Raw genomic sequence first — 21133 nt, 5'->3', positions numbered from 1 at the left:
GACGCGGTCTTAAAGCGGCAGTGAGGGTGGCTGCGTGTTTCCGGAAGACGTGGCGGCTCTCGCCTGGGCTGTTTCCCGGCTTCATTTCTCCCGACTCAGTTTCCCACCCTGGGCTTTCCGAGGTTGTGTCGCCGCTGTCCTCACTACTGCAGCCATGATCTCCTTAACGGACACGCAGAGTAAGCACCTGCCCCGGGGCCCCCCGCCTCGAGCCGCGCACACCCATCTCTCGGCTGGGTCTCGCCCCTCCGCTGGGGTCAATGAATGAAGCTCCGGGTTGGGGCGGCGGCCTGCGAGACCGAGCTAGGGCTGCTAGGACCCGAAGGGGCTGCCTTCGTGATGCCGGGGCTGGAATTGCAGTGGCGGACCTGACCTGGGAAAAGAGTCTATGGAGCAGGGTGGGACGCCCTAGCTGAGGAGGGGAGCTTTAGCCGAGAGTCTGTCTCATTCCAGGGTCGCGCTGATGTCCTCATCCCCTGTGAGAAAGGCGCTTTGTTCTGGGGGCTCGCCACAAGAGAAAGTTTGCGTGGTGCCCGCGGCCCATTCTCGGGATCGTTTATGCACATGACACTCTTCGGGTCCTCTACAAGTCCCTAGCTGGCTGTTTATTTGGGGGGCGGTATTTTAAATGTCGTCTACAGTAGGCTCTTTTTAAAATATGCTTACACTTCAATGTGGTATTTTGAATATTCGCTTTTTGCCAATACTGTAAGCAACCTTTTAGAAATCTCTTGAAACACTCTCACTTTTCTACTCTCTAAAGTTTCAAGCAGTAGAGAAAAGGCACTTTGTGTTCCATTAAAGGATATCTTTCGTTAGTATTGTATATTGTGTTTTGTGGCTTGTTTGATTATTTTAGCATCACACTCTCACTGCCTCAGCTCTCCAGGCCTGTCTCATCTCTAAAGCTAGTATTGATAATTGCTTTCCTTTTCTGTCGTTATATTTTCACTTTCCTACTACTTTTTATTATTAATGATTTTTGTATTTATGTCTGCCCAAGCTCTGTGTCTCATCTTTTGATGGTCATGTGAGTCTGTTTTTGTCTCAGTTTGCTTTATCTGCCACGCCTTTCATTTCATTCCAATTAACTCAGATTTTCAAGATTTTATGACTTAAACAGTATGTTGAAGTGAAAAATAGAACTTTATTTAAAATGCCCTTAGTCTTCATGTGTAGATTTAAGTCATGGCAGACCAACTTGACGGAGCTTCTAAGGCCTCCTACACACACTGCCACCCCAGTCAGGCTATCTTCCCTCCTGAAGTTGGACTGGGCCTGCGCCTTGGGGCCACCTGCCCCAAGGTTGCTGTCCACTTTGGTCCATTGGCCTGGCCTGTTCTGATTAAAGAAAATAAAAGTGTTTTTTGAGGGGGTGGGAATCTAGTGTAATAATAATTACTAGTATTTATGTAAAGGTATTTTCTTTCCGTTTACCATGTGCTTTCATATAAATCATTATGCACAATTCTTTTAAGAGCCCTGTAAGGCAAAGAGAAGCATGCCCCTTTCAGAAGTTAAATGACGCACGAAAGAAATTCAGTACATGGTCATAAAAAAAGTGGCAGAAACAAGACTTGATCCCAGGTCTGCTAACTCAGAAACCTTTTGCCCTGTACCCCACTATCATCTAAGAAGACTTGATATAAACTTTATATATATCAAGTTTATAATTTCTATGCACAATTCCTGTGCATAGAAATTATCTTATTGAAGGCTTAATATAGTGATGAGCACCTGCTTTACATCATTCCAAAAACAAGAGGGTGGGGTTGGACTATGGGCATTCTTTCTGAGAAGCTTTCTCCTCACTTCATTAAATTTTGTGAGGGCAATGAAATTTTACTCTTTGCTGTTCACGTGTCACATGTTTTAGGTGAAAGTGGATTGAAGCATAAAATGATTAGTGAAGCAAATGCATTTTGGATTTCAAATTGTATTTGTGTGTGAATGTGTTTTAACTGCAGAGATTGGCCATCATTCAAGTGATTTGCCAGGATTATTCTGGGATTTTGATTTTTAGAGAGAGTGACCCAGCACTGATCAGAGTAGAATAAATGGAAATTCATGAGTGTTTTAAGGAATTCTATAATACGACTTTCCTCACCACCATCCCCCCACCCACCCCAAAAAAGACAAGACTTTTTCGGAGGGATGGAGGAGGGGCAGTTCCATGCTGCTTCTAAATCTTCATTTCATCACAGTGTCTAAAATTTTAGTGTGATAATTGTGTTCTCCAGTACAGTTAATGTTCAATTGAATTCTTTCTTGACTTCTGTTTTTCAAAGGGCACAGTAAGAAAGACAATGCTGCTTTTAAAAATTGCAAATATCAAAATGCTAACAGTGTCTGCCATTAGATTATTTATTTCCTCATAAAATTTCTACAGTATGCTCCTTAGGTTAGACAAATTCGTTGTATTAGATTGCTTTTATCATTTTTTTAAAAACTTTTGGGCAGTTTTTTAAACATGTGGGAGGAGTGAAGGAAGATAATAAGTTTATTTTAGTGGATATTATTCTAATGGGAAGAAGGCAGCTCTATGCCAGGCTTTTGATAGCCAGAGGGCTTATGAATGCATAAGGATGGGGAAGAAGGGGAACCTGGAGGTGAGAAAAAGGCACAGTGAGGCCAATTTGAGACTTTTCACCGGTATGGATCAGGAGCCTTGGCAATGTCATTGCCAGTGCCAGTTCTGGCAAAGATGTTGTGGGCAATGTCTCCTGCTGGCCTGTACTGGATAAAGTAGTAGGAGTATTGTGGTTCCCATGTTGTAGTTGTAGGACCAGACCATTGTCAGTGGAGTGAAAAACTGGTTGAATGCCGACTCCACAGACTGTTGTACCTGATTCCATATCACCAGCACCTACACACATGTTTTTGCTGCTTCTGTGATCAAGAACATGTTACTTAATACCTCTAGGTCCATGGTTGCACACATGAGCCATAGGGCCAGTGCTACTTTTTACCTCACAATTTTGTTGAATAAATTATAAAAATTTTGTATAAATACTTCATTACATGGTAAACCATACTCAGACATTGCCCTTTTTCACTGCGGTTGATTTTTAATAGTTCCACTTGGCTATGTTAGATAACAAGCTAATATCAAACTTGAATCCCCCTAAAGACATGTTCCCCCAGAAGTTCAGTGTACTTCAGTGTCCTTGAGTTTAATGTAACCAAACGTGTTTAACCTAAAAAATAAAAATTCTGTGGGAAGAAGTATGACATTAATGGTTAAGCACATCGACTTTGAATTCAAAAGACCTTGGTTCAAATGCTTAACTAGAAGAATGGCTTTGGGCTACTTAAGTCAACTCTCTAAACTTCAATTTCCTCCATCTTTAAAATGATGTAATTATGCCTGTATTCTAGTAGTATTAGAAATATTAAGTTATATAAGGTATGTGACATACTTCATGAGACCAAATTTGTGGTAAATTCTCAGTACGTAGTAGGGGTCTTTCCATATACTTTCCTTTCTAAAAACATCTCAAAATTTGTATGTAATCATCAAGGTTATTTGTGAGAAGATAGAAATGAGGCATATTCAACTAATAAAGCTGCCAATGTTTAATCCTAATTACTAAATAGTTATTAAATATAATTTACTTGCTCTTTTGTCCATATTTTCCTCTGTGAAATTATGTCTGCTTTCCAAACAGTTAATTTGGTAAAGTCTCTTAAGGCATTTAATCATGAAAGTATCAGACTCAAATTTTCATAGGAATGTGTGTTGAATATGCGTAACTGGTATATTTATAGACCATATACCTGAATTATTTTAGACTAATTTTGGGAACAAAGGTGGCTAGAATGGAAGACACTAGTTATCAGGAAATTGAGCAGGTGAGGAATGTAGAAAAAGCTAAAGTTGATACAAGTTTTCAACTTAACAGAACATTTTATATGACTTAAGATTTTTTTAAGTAGCTGTGACCTAGATTTTAGCTTTCTGGATTTGAGGCAAGAATGTTAAGCAATAGATCAGAAGTCAGTGATAGTGTATTTTAAATTGTGCTTCCAAAAATACAGTGGCTTCTACTCTGACTCATCTGTATGCAGGTACTACTTCTAGCTAAACTGTGGATTGGTGGCTGTTTTCTAAAATCAAAACTAAAATGATCAAGGAGGTGACTTAGTGAATTGTGCTTTATAGCATTAATAGAAGCGTACATCTGCCACCTTAGGAGTTAAGACTTTTCATACTAAAAAGATAAGACTAGAGAATGCACAATCAATGAAAGTATTAATTTTATATGCAAGATAAACATAGACTTTAAAGCTTACACCTTGTCTACCACTGCATATTCAGTACCTGGAACAGTTCCTTGCATCTGGCAGTTGATCAAGGATTCTTTGTTTTTGAATGAAACACTAACAACCTAGAATATTAATATGAGGTAAAACAGTATTCTTTGAAACTTTGGAGAGTTGATTTTAGGACTCTAGACTAAATATGTAAGTAGATTTATAGTTTAGGTAAATTTGTAGATGAAAAGGCCATAACAAGTAATCAAGAAATTAAAAGTGATGCCTGACCTGAAAATTTGATTTTGAGAAGACTGCTACCGTGATTTTCAAAATATTTCTTGCTGCTATTGTGACGAGCAGTGTATAATTGAAAGATATTGTGCTGGCCTACCATAACCTTTCTAATGGAATAAAGAAGGAATTAATTTTAAGAAGAGTAAGAAAGAACTACAGATATTGTACATATAAATAATAATTATAGAATGTGAAAGGAGATAAGTAATTAAAGGAAACCTATACATTTATGTCTGATACAAGACAGCTTCTTAGGAGGAAACATATATGTGTGTGTGTGTGTGTGTGTGTCTGTGTGTGTGTGTGTGTGTATAAAACCAAAGGTTTAGAATCCTGATTTATCTTTTTTATTATAGCTATGTCTGAGAAATACTGTCTCCCACATAAGGATTAGAAATTTTCATTCATGTTTTAAATTTTGAAATAATTTGCTGATAATTAATTTGTTATAGATCTAAACAAATGTCATTATGAAGTTAACCTGCAATATTCAGTACCTGTTTTCTTATATCAATGAAAGGAAAACTGGAACATTTTCTTACTTAGTTTATAGGGATGTTAATGTGACTTTAATTTTTCTCTGCCCTTAACGATATAACTTATATTGCAGAAATTGGAATGGGATTAACAGGATTTGGAGTATTTTTCCTGTTCTTTGGAATGATTCTCTTTTTTGACAAAGCACTACTGGCTATTGGAAATGTGAGTTTTTAAATATATATTTTAACTAAATTTATAAGGAAAATTTTACCTACAATGAACTATTAGCTGCTATTAAATTTGGGGAAAATAATTCACTATTACTTATGAGTAATTCCTGTTACATTCTCTATTTCCATCAGGAATGAAACTTGTCAGCTTTCTGTTAAAATAAAAGGTAAACACTTAATGAGGTTTTCTAATTCCATAAGTATTCTGTTAAGTGTTTGTCCTGAGATTTACAATAGATTAAATGAAGGCTGCCTCTAAATAGGAGCTCAAAATAGATGACTTGATAGTCCCGTGTCTTGGTAAATTGGCTAAAGTATTTTTACTTTAAAAATCCAAGACTTCGAATTTGATTCAGCTGTGTAAGATACAGATTTTTTTAACTTTTTTAAAAAACTATATTTCTTTGTTAATGGTTGTTTATTTGGAATGTGTACTATGCTATTCATGTGTGGAGGTTACATTCCAAAAATAAATAATAACCCTTCTAAGGCAGTGAAGTCACTATATGTATATATATATTTGGGCTTTTAATTGGAAATGATAAAGGATAGCAAAATTGTTCAAAATTGATGTCTTCATAAATGATAATAGCACTGGTATCCTAGAATATGAAGTTTAACCATTAGGCTTAATATATATTTGTGTGAAATATTTTTCACTATAGAAAGTTAATGGGGAGGGCAAGTATTTGGAAAGCAAACCTGGGGAAAGCAAGCTCTTAATACACCACCATTTCTTGTCCACAGTCAGAATACATTCAAAATATTTGAAATATTTGAAAACATTTGGTTGTATTTTTATTTCTGCTGCCACCAGATATTCTAGAATTTATAAAACTAGAATCTTCTTGGCTTTACGTTGTTTCTTCTACTATCAACTTAGCCATGTCAATATTTCTCCCATCCATAGAAACTCCTGTAGCCTATGATGAATATTTCAGAACCAAGAGGAGTACCCTGGGGTGACATATTTATGGGCAGCTTTCCTCTTTATGCCTTGCCAACTCATCTGCTTGACTAAGCCTTCCTCATCCAGCTAAAACTAGGAAAACTACTGCAAACACAGATGCCCCTTGGTAACGTCTAATCTTTCTTTGTTTCTCTTTTTCTCCATTTAATCAAGATAGAAGAGGAATGAGACAAGTGGAACAAAACTACAGCTTTAACATGCATAACTCACTCCCTGGTTCTGCTTTTTGGTTGTACATTACAGTTCTGTCTGGCCAGTTGCCCACATTAAAAGCCAAACAAATGTGCTGCTTTTTTTATATTTAGCTTTGGCTTTACTTTCCAAATTTATGCAGTGTGTTTAACTACCTTTTCTGTGTTGTATTTTCTTTCTCTTTTAGGTTTTATTTGTGGCTGGCTTGGCTTTTGTAATTGGTTTAGAAAGAACATTTAGATTCTTCTTCCAAAAACATAAAATGAAAGCTACAGGATTTTTTCTGGGTGGAGTATTTGTAGTCCTTATTGGTTGGCCCTTGATAGGCATGATCTTCGAAATTTATGGATTTTTTCTCTTGTTCAGGTAAGGCATATTATTGTCTTTCAGTAAACCAGTATGTCAGATAATTATTACAAAAACCCAGATATTTGCATCAGTTGGAGTAAGATGATGATCATTTTCTTAAAAGGAATTTTATTGAAGTTGAATCTTTTATTATAGTTTTAGAGCAAGCAACTCTAAAAATGTTTATCAAATGTAAATCATGGCCTAAGTAATGGTATAAATTATCTTGTGTTGTCAGTACAATAAAGTTTACTTTATTAGCATTTTAAGGTACCATCTTTATGCTCTATATTTTTCATCAACTAAATAGTGGTAAGTAGTTAGATAGATTGAGCATTTTAGTGTGTAGAATCTTATACTTAGTAATTACTACCACTTGATGCCAATTTATTTAGCGCATGTACATATTAGAAGATTGCTTACCAAATATACCACTATAGGAGATTTTGATCTGTTAAGATTTTGTAAATGCCAGTTAGCAGGTAAACATTGGGATATATATATGTATGTGTATGAAAATACCTTTGGCCAGGTGCAGTGGCTCATGCCTGTAATCCCAGCACTTTGGGGGAGCCAAGGTGGTTGGATCACTTGAGGTCAGAAGTTTAAGACTAGCCCGGCCAACACAGCAAAACCCCATCTTTACCAAAAATACAAAAATTAGCCAGCCGTGGTGGCAGGTGCCTGTAATCTCAGCTACTTGGAGGCTGAGGCAGGAGAATCACTTGAACCTGGGGGGCGGAAGTTGCAGTGAGCCAAAATTGCACCATTGCACTCCAGCCTGGGCAACAGATCAAGACTCCATCTCAAAAAGAGAAAATACCTTTAAGTAGGGTTGGTCTTAATTATTTATTCCAGAAATGCATATCCTTTGTCTTCTATCTGCCAGGACGGTATTACCCACAGGAGACATAAAAATAAATTAAGTACCAAATCTGCTTTAGAAAATCTCTCATTTCTATTATGGAAAGTAGACTCTAAAAATACCAGTAAGATAAAGTTATATTGCCCTTATAAATGTATATGCCAAATATTATAGGAACATGATTAAAGAATTAGTAAATTCAAGGAGCGGTAAGAAATGTTAACTCATAAACTGGGGCTTGAAGAATGGGTAAGAATTCATCCTATAAATGAAAAGGAAACGACAGTTAACTGGACAGAAGGAACAGACAGGGCCCTGAAAATACACAGCTTGTTCTGAAAAGAATGAATGCTCCTGCAGAACAGAAGCATGTGAGCAATTGAAGGAAATGGTTGACAATGAAAATGAAAATGAAGTCTGGAGCCAGGTTGCAAACTTTCTTTGACGACTTGTTAAGAAAAGTATCTTTTCCTGTAACCAAATTTGGGCTGGGGGAGCAGTGTTTGAAGAAGGTCGAGGGTGTGAGGCACAGAGATTTTTAAGCCAGAGGTGATACAACCAGGTAGGGGTTTTAGGAAGATTGCTCTGATATCAGGATCGAGTATGTATTAAAGAGAAAAACTGAAGTCAAAGGAGCCAGTCAAGAGGCTCTTAATATAGTACAGAGTATAGAATGGTAAGACTGGAATCTTGAAGTACTCTTGACATTTTAGGGTGGGTAGAGAAAAAGAAGAAAACACTGGAAGGGACTAGGAAAAGAGCTGGGAGAAGAACTAGGAATAAAGCTCATAGTGACTAAGAGAGAAGAGAGTAAAGAAAATGAGTTTGTTTTGGCAGGTATATCTTGCAGCAGAAAACTTAAGCTCCTTAAGACCTAAGAAAACCATTGGCTTTCTTAGTTATGTAGGAATTTTAGTAATGAAGTTAAAAGCCAACGCTGATCTTTGAGATGAATAAAAATGGGAAGTCCTTATCATTGACAAGCTTGGAAGACTACATTGGTTTTGTGGTTTAAAGAGCTTTGTGGTTTAAATACTAGTTGTTGGGTTTTTGTTATGATCTGAGATATTCTGAGCTGGAGATTTAGTTCCAAGGGTCTCTGGCATTGTTTTTCTAGATATTTATAATCCTAAATAATAGCATTTGAAATCACACATTTTTATATTTTAAAACAATACTTGAAATAAATGATCTTTTGAATTCAGTACTATTAGAAAATAATTGATTTTCTTTGAAACACGCACGTATACCATCAACATACGTGTCTAATGTTAAAAATTCTACTTTCTGTTTAATTCTTTATTTTGACTTCTACAGATTCATGACAGAATCTTATTGCTTGATTTCTGAATTCTATTCATTGTAGTATTTTCATTCCTAACTCTGGAGAAAAGAGCTTTTCCTGTACTCATCTTACCACAATCAACATAGAAGACTGCTGTGACCAAATGTGTGGGGGGTTTTCCCCATACAGCAATCAAATAATTAGTTGTCTGCAACAGACAACAGCTGGGCATCCTCCAAATTTAATTCTGACACTGTCTACATGGAGATAGCTCCAGATCGCACAGGTTGAGGGCTCAGTCTCGCAGCTGTCCTCTACTTCCAGTGATGCCAGCCACAAGCCCCAGGTTGTTTTACCCATGCATCTGACTGATCCACGATCCCCTCTTTGATCTGATTAATGTACTAGAGAGGCTGACAGAACTCAGGGAAACACTGACGTTTACTAGTTTATTATAAAGGATATTACAAAGGATACAGATAAAGAGATGCATAGGACAAGAAAAGGGGGAAGGGTCAGAGATACCCTTTTAAGACCCTTAGTATTTATTTCGTAAATGATAGTTATTATTGTTTTCATGGTTCTACACATATGGTCTCAACAGCCACTGTCTTTTGATCAGTTTCACCCCACACAGCTCATAGCTGGAAAAATTTTCAGCAGTTGAGCTAACTCATAATTTGAGCATACAACATAGCTAGGCTTCATTATGCACTTCTCACATTTTTACCAACAATCACAAAATTTTTGATTAAGTTTGTAGTTATTTCTAAGTTTGAAATCCCTAAATTATTTAGAATTTTAATAGGATACTCTTTATTTCCTTGGTTAGCAATTGATTTTGAAAACAGAAAATGTGTAACTATTAAGACTTTTTTTCCTCTCTCCCAGGGGCTTCTTTCCTGTCGTCGTTGGCTTTATTAGAAGAGTGCCAGTCCTTGGATCCCTCCTAAATTTACCTGGAATTAGATCAGTAAGTAATGTGTTTAGCAATATATTTTTAAGCCAACAAAATACATATTTGATGCTTTTTAATTTGAGTAATTGATGCATGGTTAATTGATGACTTTATAAATGACATCATGTAGATCATGAGTACCATGAAGACCAAAAAATAATTATTGCTAAACTTACAAAATGTGGAATTTTATTTACCATATCCATTTCTGGATTCATATTCTCTACTTTTTACTGTTACTCAGATTTGATATGCTACGCTACCTTTCTCTTTGAGAGTTCAGGACATTTTTTATTTAACTTTTATATAATTTCTAATTTTAGAAGCAATAATGTAAAAAGGAAACCATTATTTCCTGTGGTATTTTCTTTCTCAGTCTGTATCACCAAGTAGACTAGATTAAGCCAGTTAAATAAGACTGGGTGAGGGGCTGGGCACGGTGGCTCAAGCCTGTAATCCCAGCACTTTGGGAGGCCGAGGCAGGTGGATCACGAGGTCAAGAGATCAAGACCATCCTGGTCAACATGGTGAAACCCCGTCTCTACTAAAAAAATACAAAACATTAGCTGGGCATGGTGGCACGTGCCTGTAATCCCAGCTACTCAGGAGGTTGAGGCAGAAGAATTGCCTGAACCCAGGAGGCGGAGGTTGTGGTGAGCCGAGATTGCGCCATTGCACTCCAGCCTGGGTAACGAGCGAAACTCCGTCTCAAAAAAAAAAAAAGAAAAACAAAAAAAAAAGAAAGAAAAAGGAAAAAAGACTGGGTGAGGTGGCTCACACCCTGCACTTTGGGAGGCTGAGGCGGGTGGATTGCTTAAGCCTAGGAGTTTGAGAGCAGCCTGGGCAACATGGTGAAACTCCATCTCTACCCCAGAAAATACAAAAATTAGCTGAGTATGGTGGTATGTGCCAGTAGTCCCCGCTTCTCAAGAGACTGATGCAGGAGGATTGGCGTGGGCCTAGGAGGTCAAAGCTGCAGTGAGCCATGATTGTGCCACTGCACTTCAGCCTGGGTGGTGACAGAGTAAGACCCTGCTCAAAAAAAAAGAGTTAACTAAAGCACTATTACACTGGGTGTCAGATGGTGTCAGTTCTCAGCTCTGCCCACAGTTTGAACAAGCTTCTCAAATTTGTTTTCCGGTGTGTGCCTTGGTTTCCACCTTGATAAAATAGAGTGTCAAATCAGACCATAAAGGTTAAAGAGAACATTTTCAAAATTAACAAATGAGTGTCTTTTATTCAGTATTCATTCAACAAATGTTTTGTACTAACTGCTAGCTTGAAGGTTCTAGCATCTCTTGGTGGAAGCTCAGAAGGTCATTCAGAATTCAACTTATTTTTTGCCACCTTAGGGAAAGTTTTCCTGATTCCCTGTGACTGGCCCGGGGTGTGCTTCTATAACATTCTTGTGCACAACTCTCTCATAGCATTTACTTCTGTTTTTTTCCTCTGTTTTTTTATTTTGTTTTTTCTTAGATGCAGGGTTTCACGGTATTGCTCAGACTGATATCAAACTCTTGGGCTCAAGCAATCCTCCCACTTCAGCCTCCCAAAGTGCTCGGATTACAGGTGTGAGCCACCATGCCCAGCCTTACCTCTGTTTTAATTTTCAAGAAAAAGGCTTCAGGCCATGCATGGTGGCTCACTCCTGTAATCCCAGCACTTTGGGAGACCAAGGTGGAAGAACTGCTTAAACCAGGAGATCAAGGCTGCAGTAAGCTATGATCACACCACTGCATTCTAGCCTGGGCAATAAAGCAAAACCCTGTCTCAAACAAAAAAGAAGGGAGAAAGGGAGGTGCTTCCATGTAAAACTACAGTCCTTCAGGGCAGAGACAGATTGTATTTGAGTCATTGTTCTATCCCCAGTGACTAGCATAATGTCTGGCATATAATGAAAACTCAAAATATTTTTTGCTAAGCAAATGAGTGAAGGATGGCATTTTGTTAACCTCAGGGCACTTGTTGAACTTCAGGACAACACCAGATGACTGTCCCTTAGCCTACCTCCTAAGTTTCAAAACTAAACAAAACCCTTAAATTCTAAAAGAATCTGGGTGATCTAGAATTCAGCTGAGTTGGCTACAATCCTTTTGGCTCTAGGTCAGACCCATATCAGAAGCATTCTTGTCCTTCTTTGGATTGGTTTCATAGGTCCAACTCTGTCCTAAATAACTAGGATAAACTAGCTTTAAAGGAAAATTTAAAAGACCACAATTTCCAGTTAGGTCCAGGGAAGTTAATCAACTTTCTAAAGTTGTTTACAGATTTTTGTAGATGTTTCTAGAGATGAAGTTCATAGCATTTATTAAATTCTCAAAGAGCTAAAGGATGGCTTACCTGTGGAAGAGTAAGTACCACTATAAGCCTAATCCCATTTCCATCCCCAGGATAATTTTAGGGTCATAACCTTACAGCCAAGACAATCTAAATATTTCATGTGACCTTTGGAGAGAGAATGTTGTGCTTTCTCTCCACTTAAATTTACCTTAAAATTCTAGTAAATCCATGAATTCTTTGAGAGCAGCTTTTAGTTTCAGTTGCCCGTCACCTGTTTGTGATAACATCACAAAATGTTCAACAGAGGCTTTTAGGGATATACTCTGATTTCATTTGCATTAATCCGCAAACTCATACAGTAGTTAATGTTATTTATACCTAGAATGCTTTTGAATGTACTAAAACTTCTAGTTATAGAGTTGTAATCATTATTTATGCCCTTAATTTAAGAATTCTCAAGAATTTGCATAAATGGACACCCAATACAATAGAATATGTTTCTTATCATTATTCATCATGATAAGTGCTTATGTAAAAAATGTGACTTGTGAAATAAAATAAATGATCAGATCATTGTTAGAATTTGATAGCATAACCACTTGGGTTATATAACTTTTAATGTGTCTACTAATTATATACAATTTCTGCCTTTACATCACCATCTGGAATGTTAAAAAAAAAAAAAAAAACCCAACTTCTTTATGTTTGGGGTGGAGTAACCAAAGTAAATAACCACTTACAATAATGTGTGTTAAAATTTATATTCCATAATTATAAATTTATGCTTACATCATTAAATCTATTTTTAATGTCATTACCACTTTCAATCTCAAGTCCAGAATACACATTTAAAGTATTTTTAGTCAATAACTGTTGTTAATTATTGAACTTAATGGAGTTAAATCTGTTTGTTCAAAGACTACATAGGCCCAGAAGAGATCCACAGTAATGGTCAGTTGAAATATCTTATTGGGTTCATTAATGCATGAATGGCTGACATTTCAGTTTTTTGTTTTTATTTTTTGTTAAGCTAGCAGTGTTATCTTCATTTTATACAATTTTTTTATTCATTGTGTTGCATTTTTCATGTTGCACCCTTAAATTCATATGTATAACATGTCATCCAAAAAACTTTTAGAAAAAAAAATTTATACACGTTTATGTATCAGAAGACGGTGGTGAGTAGTACTGGATTAGTCATTGTCAGTCATATCTTAAATTTCCACAACTCTTCTTGTAAGGCTGGGTTTTTAAAAATCAACATTTTAAATGTTGATAAAATGTTTTGTAATGTTTTATAATGTTCTGGGCTTTCTTTAATTACCTGTTTTTCTTCTCCTTACAGTTTGTAGATAAAGTTGGTGAAAGCAACAATATGGTATAACAACAAGTGAATTTGAAGACTCATTTAAAATATAGTGTTATTTATAAAGTCATTTGAAGAAATATTCAGCACAAAATTAAATTACATGAAATAGCTTGTAATGATCTTTACAGAAGTTCAAAACGTATAGCCTACAAAGTACCAGCAGCAAAGAAGCAGTGAAAACAGGCTTGTACTCAAGTGAACTAAGAAGTCAGCAAGCAAACTGAGAGAGGTGAAATCTATGTTACGATGCACATGAAACTCTTGAAGGCTATTTGTATTGTTTTTCCACAGTGTGCGAAACATAGCCATCCTTAGAGAACTGTGGTGCCTGTTTCTTTTCATTTTGAAGGCTCAGGAGCACCCAAAGGCATTTGCTTTTTAGAAACGTCCACTGCAGTGGCAAAAATATTTCCAGTTCCACTCTATCTCTGAAAGTGATGCATGAATTCGATTGAATTATGTCATTTTAATGTATTAAAACCAAGGAAAACCCATTTTTTTTGTATGGATTACTTTTTTTTGTAAACATGGTTAAAATAAAACTTTTGTGGTTCTTCTGAATCTTAATATTTTGAAGCCAGGTGAAAATCTGAACTAGATATTCTTTGTTGGAATATGCAAAGGTCATACTTTACTAACTTTTAGTTTCTAAATTATAGCTAAGTTTGGTCAGCAACCTACTCTGGAAATTCTCATATTTCTTGGGAGTCTGCCCTCCTAAGTATCTGTCTATATCATTCATTACATGTAAGTATTTAACAAAAAACCATTCTTGACCATGAATGAAGTAGTCTGTTTCATAGCTTGTCTTACTGAATAGTCTTATTTAAGATACTAAATGATGCAAACCAAATGGATTTTTTCCATGTCATGATGTAATTTTTCTTCTTTTTTTTTTTTTTTTTTAATTTTAGTAGTGGCTTATTTTGTTTTTCACAAATTAAAATAACAAACTTGATAATGTTTACTTTAAGACATAACACGCATTAAAAGGTTAAACTTAAGTGACTATTTTTAAAGGGCTATTCGTTTAATCTGAGTTTTCCCTTATTTTCAGCTTTTTCCTAGCATCTAATAGTCAATAAGCATGATATGTCCTTCATAGGATCACTCATCTTGAGTTAATTGAGAAAATACATGAGTTCACATGCTGAAGTTATTTTACTGTAATTAAACTGGCTATAGTTTCTTAAGAACATGACACTAAAAAAAAAATATTTTTCCACTGTTGCTGATTATTAGACAGTAGGAAATCGCAGTTTTCTTCTTTAGTTTTACAAGTTGTGGCAGCTTTAGTGGTAGATGTAGGAAAACATTTCAAACAGCCACAGTACTATTTGTTTTACCACTGATTGCACTGTTTACTTTTTTTTGACAGTTGCAAAGCTTTTTAATGCATAAAATTATCATTGGAATTTGTGGTATTCATTTACAAACATGTCTACAAAAATAGATTCCAGCTTATTTTATTTTTAGTTAAATCTATTGATACACAGAGAACTCCCAATCTTGCTCATCTAAATAAGGAAAGACTTGGTGTATAGTGTAATGGTTTAATCTGGAGGATTACTGACATTTTTGGTACTTGCATTTGACTTACGGTGTGTCTGTGAAAATGTGATAATAGTGACAAATGGAGACTCCTACCTCAATAGTTAATGGAATAATTAGAGCCTACTGTTGTGTCTAATGTCCTTCAAAAAAGGAATATCCTCATTTGGAGAGTGTCAAATATATACTTTTGAGGAGTGACTTATGTAAGGTGCCCAGCAGAACTCTGTTACACATATTTTTGACTCATATTATTTACAATGGCTTGATAATTCTACCTTTTTACAGCAAGAATAGTATCTGCTAATGTAAGACACATCTGTATCATTTAACTCCTTTGTAGACATGAATTTCTATCAAAATGTTCTTTGCACTGTAACAGAGATTCCTTTTTCAACAATCTTATTTCAGAAAGCATTATTAGACTTGAAAGGGTTTGATAATCTCCCAGTCCTTAGGAAGATTGAGAGGCTGGAGCAGTTTTCAGTTTTAAATGAGTCTGCAGTTAATATCAAATGTGAGTTGGGGACTGCCTGGCAACACTTATATTTGAATCCTTGATGAGACTCTATTTTTAAACATACTAGTTTTCTGATAGAAAGCACTATACATCCTATTGTTTTTTTCCTTCCCAAAATCAGCCTTCTGTCTTTGTAACAAAATTATACTTTATAGAGATGGAGGAAAAGGTCTAATACTATATAGCATTAAGTGTTTCTGTCATTGTTCAAGTGTATTTTCTGTAACAGAAACATATTTGGAATGTTTTTCTTTTCCCCTTATAAATTGTAATTCCTGAAAATACTGCTGCTTTAAAAACTCTCACTGTCAGATTATATTATCTAACAATTGAATATTGTAAATATACTTGTCTTACCTCTCAATAAAAGGGTACTTTTCTATTAATTGGTGGTCAAATATATGTGTGTTATGAAGTTCTAAAATTTAATTTAGCATTGCAAAATAACCTCAGTTTTTAAAAATTCACCTTATATGCAATTTTTTTCTTATCAAACAATCTTCACATCTTTCATTTCCAAATTTTCTAAATGTACTAATGAATACAGATGGGCTTCAAGTAAGCCAAAAACATTCCTAATTTTGAAAACTAAAAAAGTCACGACTTTGGGCAATATGCTGTTTTTTAAAAATCAGACTCTATGTATTATGTTTTTCAATAGACATTTTCTGAGTACCTCTTGAATACTAAAAGTCCTGTGCTGAATTTGGGAGACCCAGGAGAACAAAATGTGGCATCTGCTCATTAAGTGTTTATAATGTTAACATTGCTTGTAAATTCTTAGCTGTATTTCCAAATAACTTGTCCTGGCCTGTACTGCAAACACGTGGTGGTAGAAGAATTTGTGGTCTAAACATCCCAACCTCTTGTTTTCTCCCAGTCAAGAGTTACTAAAACTATTCAACCTTCAGCTGTGTGATTGATTGGCATTTTCAAAAGGTGTCTGGAGGAAAAAAAAAATAATACCAGCTTTAACTCTGGGAGGTTTGTTTTGAGATGTAATTTTTTACAAGCCTGTGCATGTATTCATTATAGGGTTATGTTTTTGATTTCTTTGTGGCAGAGGGAAGAGAACTGTTTTTAATGTAGGCCTAGGGATTTAGAACTGTCACTGCTATTTGTGTTATCCAGAAGCCTGCCACAGAATTTATATTGCTACAGGCAGTTGGGACAGTGTTCTGAAAGCTGCTATGATTGCTACTATTAATTGCAAAATTTAAAAAGTGGTCAGGGAATTTAGAAATTAGATGCTTTAATATTTTTTCTCAGAATGGAAAGAATCTTTCTTTGTCATCCCACTAAGATTACCACAACACCTGCAGTGGTTTGATTGTAAATTTTGTTAAGGCCAAAAAACTACTGGCCAAGTCTACCACTTAAAATACCCAGTAGGTATTTGTTGAATTCACTAATTAAGCTGCAAATCCAGACTATTGTTGGGTGAATGGGAAGTCTTGAATCTGCTATTAAATATCCAGCCTGTCTCTCTAATCTTGACCTGCACCAAAAGGCCCCAACCTCAGTCCTTCTGTTACGTGTATCCATGTAGGAGATGGAACACTAGAAGCATGCCAAAAATTCTTCATTGACTAATATGTGTTTCCATGACCTTAGCTTTACTCAAGGCCTGATTAAAATGTCACTGCTATCATATCTTTCCTGACCAGCTAGGCCAAAACAGCTGCTCCTTCCTTGTCCTCTCCTACAGCTTTCCACTTGCTTTGTATTGATTTGGTTATGGAAAAGATTCTTGAGGTTCGAAATCTCTTCTTACATTTGTATCTCCAGTTCCTGGCCTTCAATAGGTGTCCAGTAAATGTTGGTTTAATGAGTGAAAGTTCATTCTTTCAGCTCTTCTGGTGCTAGCCCCCGATCACTTTTAATATATTGAAATCAACCTCTGTCAGCCATAGAGTTGAATCTAATGATCTGGCCCCCACAGAAGTCTGCCTTTCTACTTCACATTCCTTAGGACTTTACTGTATCCAGTAGCTTGCCAATGGAGGGATCGTAGATAAACGAAAGACCATGCCTACAGATTGGCTGCCCTTCTTTACTAGAAAAGGGAGGCTGCTGGGGAAACCAGAAGCTGCTCCTAAAGTTTTGAGGCTGGTGTGAACCACTAATTCTCCTTTCTTTCCAGTATGAAATGAAGAGCTTCTTGGGTTTCGTTTGTCGTTGCAGCTGCTATTATGAAGTAGAATAATCCCAAGGAGAAAACAAAATTTATTTCTTATGTGATGAAAGCCAGAAATAATACCCTATGACAAGAGGGATCACTTGCACAATAGTCTTTTACGCATATGAAATAATACTGATAATCGTGGGTAATTGAATCCCTGAAGAAGATTCTTCTGTTGTGATGTGACCTTGTGAGGTGGCTATGAGTTCCATGGTGGTATAAGGACCAGCCTTGGTGCTAAAACACTAACTCTACCATTTAGTGTCATATCAAGTCAAACTCTCGAGTATGCTTCTAAGTGAAATACAGGATCTAATACATGAATTTGATATGAAAATTGAATTTAACAATGGATTTCAAAGGTCTCAAATTTAAAGTGTTATGAAAAATAGCATGCATTGTCCTGAGAGTATTTCTGGCCCAGTGACATAGATAAGTAGGACAACTGACTATCCCACCTTCCTATTTGATGATCACACCTGGCAACAGCTGGTGTTCGACCTAATTCACATCACAGAATTATGGATTCATTCTTCACATTTCTGAGCTACCAAGGTTTATATGGCTCAACATTTCCAAAAGAGCTATCAGTGTTATTTTGTTGTTTGTATCTTGATCCAAGACCTTTTTGCTATATCTGTCCTCTTTGTGCTGCATTTACATAACATACACCATTAGCAGCCAAGTCTTATGAATTATCCTGTGGTAACGGTGGCTGTACATTAATTTATACACACAATTACATCATTTTGGAAATGAGGGGTAAAATATTTTAATCCAGAATATAGTATGAAATTGGTGAACTTGAGTCTCCCTGCTTCACTTTTATCTACCCCCAACACACTAAACATTACTTGTCTTAACTGTCCTCAGAAAACCAATATCTTCATATTTTCTCCTTCCTCTCCCTATCTGTAATTCTGGAGAAAGGATCTGAAATTGTTTGTCAACAAAAAATTGCAATAGTATCTATTTCAGGGTGTGAGCTCATTGTGAATCAAAGCGTTAAGTAAAAAGAAGCCTGACTAAAGACAGTGGCCAATTAATGAGAAGTTTTATTTTGGATAGCAGGCCTTCTTAATGCTCCCAAAATCCCTCCTAAAACTGGTGACCCTTTGGGGAAATGACTTCTTTCATCTGATTATGAGAAAACTGGCCTAAGGGGCTGAGGTCCTAACAGAAAATGAAGCCAACATAGAAGATTGAACTCATGTCTTCATTCATGCTATCCAACCCAAATTCTCTCTATTCTGTAATCCAAAAAGTCATTTAGGCATTTTGTACTATAATAGCCATATTGTCCAGATAATCTTATCCAAGATAGCAGCTGTTTTCCTTGTGAACACAATAATCTCTGACCTTGAAAGAACGCCATTTAACCAGTGACAGGTGATCATTGGTTAAACAGGGCCTGGGCACTCTTTAGTCAACTACAAGAATGCAGGTAACAGTGATGAATTCAAAACAGTGTTCATTGAATGTGCCTTCAAAAAAGGCTTAAAAGACCATTCGTTCAACATCTACTGTCTGGTCATACTGTCAGCAGAATAAAATTCAAAGGGCTTTACCTATGTGAGTTTTTGTTATCGTTTGTTTTGTTTTGTTTTATACCAAATATTATAACAACTCATGTCTTGGTTTGAAACTGTAAAAACCTTAAAAGCTTTGTGATTTAACAAAAACATTCTATTGGGGGCCAATGCCCTTTGGAAATCCTTTTAGAAATAACACATTCTAGCATGTTACCCTTGATAAGACTGCAATATTGATAACATGTCAAAACCATTCCCTTCTTTTGCGCACATTAAACTGAAAATGGCAGCTTTGACGTAAGACATCTGCTTGTGAATTCATTAGCTAAACTATTATCAGCAAAGCACATTTATGTATCTCTTGTTAAAATTGTAAGCTCAAAACATGTTTTATTGGTGATTCATTTTCCTGCTCCTCTTCCCAAAACATTTGTGTTTGGGGTATGGAAAGGCATTTTATTTATTTTTCAGGTAATCAGGTTTCATGTGTGACTATTTAAAACATGATAAACACAGCATATTTCACTTCTTTTATTGCTCTTTGTTGAAGGAAATTGCTACAATCCTTTGAAATGAAAATCTTAAAATCTAACATTTAAAGCATTATTAAAACAGCAACCAGATAACCTTTTAGTCAGTGTTTATCTTTCCCTTTTCCTACGACGTGGAACTGGAGCATTACACGAATGACTCTAGTTTTTCCTGCTTTGCTTTTCCCCTTGCAGATGGTAAATAGTTCTCAAGTTTCTGCTCACATACTACATTCTATATTCCATTCTCTTTTACTAACCAAAAGTAAGTTAAGAAGTTTCTCCAATTTCAATAAATTACTTCATAATTTACCCATGGTTTTATCCATAAACCTAAGAATCATCCTTGATATATTTTTCTCATACTCTCGTATCCCTTTTATATACAAGTTCTATATTTCCTACCTCCACAACATGTATCCAAACTCATCTACAGCTCTTCTTTCCCTTTGTGTACCATCCCAGTATAAGCCATCATCATCTTTTCTTATAATCATATTTCCGTATTGACTGGCCCGTTTCTTTCTCTCCAATCTCATTTCAAAGCCTTTCCCTGTCACCCACACAACTCTGTCTCCATTGGCTGCTTTCCTGTTCCCCAAACAAGCCATGCTCTTTGCTGTGCATAGATTTTGCTTTTCTTTCTTCTATTGAGAATGCCTGGAATACTAATTACTGCCCCAGTTTTTCCCATTACTTCACCTTATCCTTCAAGGCTACCCTCTGTTTTTAACCTTCCTTAAAGTAGCCCACGACTTATCCTATCCCATCACCTTGCTTACTTTTACTTAACAATTTAAAGGCAGGGCTCAGTGTCTCACGACTGCAATCCCAGCACTTTGGGAGGCGGAGACAGAGGATCACGAGGTCAGGAGTTTGAGACCATCCTGGCCAATACGGTGAAACCCCATCTCTACTAAAAATACAAAAATTAGCCAGGCATGGTGGTGTGTGCCTGTAATCCCAGCTACTTGGGAGGCTGAGGCAGGAGAATCGCTTGAACCCGGGAGGTGGAGGTTGCAGTGAGCAGAGTTGGCACTACTGCACTCCAGCTTGGGTGACAGAGTGAGACTCCATCTCAAAAAAAAAAAAAAAAAAAATTAAAACATTGTGTAGTTACAGTAGACCCTGCTTATCTGCGGTTTCACTTTCCATGGTTTCAGTTACCCATGGTCAACTACAGTCTGAAAATATTAAATGCGAAATTTCAGAATTCATAGGTTTTAAATTGTGAGTGTTAAATCTGAGTAGGGTGTTGAAATCTCTCGCTGTTCGGCTCCAGCCTAACCA

General features: G+C 36.3%; 1 protein-coding gene across 2 annotated transcripts; it reads left to right on the top strand.

Moving 5' to 3' along the window:
- GOLT1B (golgi transport 1B) lies at positions 1 to 15985 on the top strand. 2 transcript variants are annotated; one of them, XM_032287674.1, is made up of 6 exons: positions 8 to 179; positions 5162 to 5253; positions 6611 to 6789; positions 9813 to 9894; positions 13078 to 13110; positions 13505 to 15985. In XM_032287674.1, the coding sequence occupies exons 1-5, from the start codon at positions 155 to 157 to the stop codon at positions 13084 to 13086; spliced, it is 387 nt and encodes a 128-aa protein (XP_032143565.1). In that variant the 5' UTR covers positions 8 to 154; the 3' UTR covers positions 13087 to 13110; positions 13505 to 15985. The 2 variants fall into 2 exon arrangements, with proteins under 2 accessions (XP_032143555.1, XP_032143565.1); XM_032287664.1 differs by lacking the exon at positions 13078 to 13110 and having other exon boundaries at positions 1 to 179.
- Positions 15986 to 21133: the final 5148 nt, after the last annotated feature.

The sequence above is a fragment of the Sapajus apella genome, unplaced genomic scaffold (genome assembly GCF_009761245.1).
Source record: "Sapajus apella isolate SASKATOON/1434 unplaced genomic scaffold, GSC_monkey_1.0 scaffold2, whole genome shotgun sequence".
In the NCBI taxonomy this organism is placed as follows: Eukaryota; Metazoa; Chordata; class Mammalia; order Primates; family Cebidae; genus Sapajus; species Sapajus apella.
The sequence above is the reverse complement of the archived record's forward strand: the minus strand, read 5'-3'. Positions and strand labels throughout refer to the sequence as shown.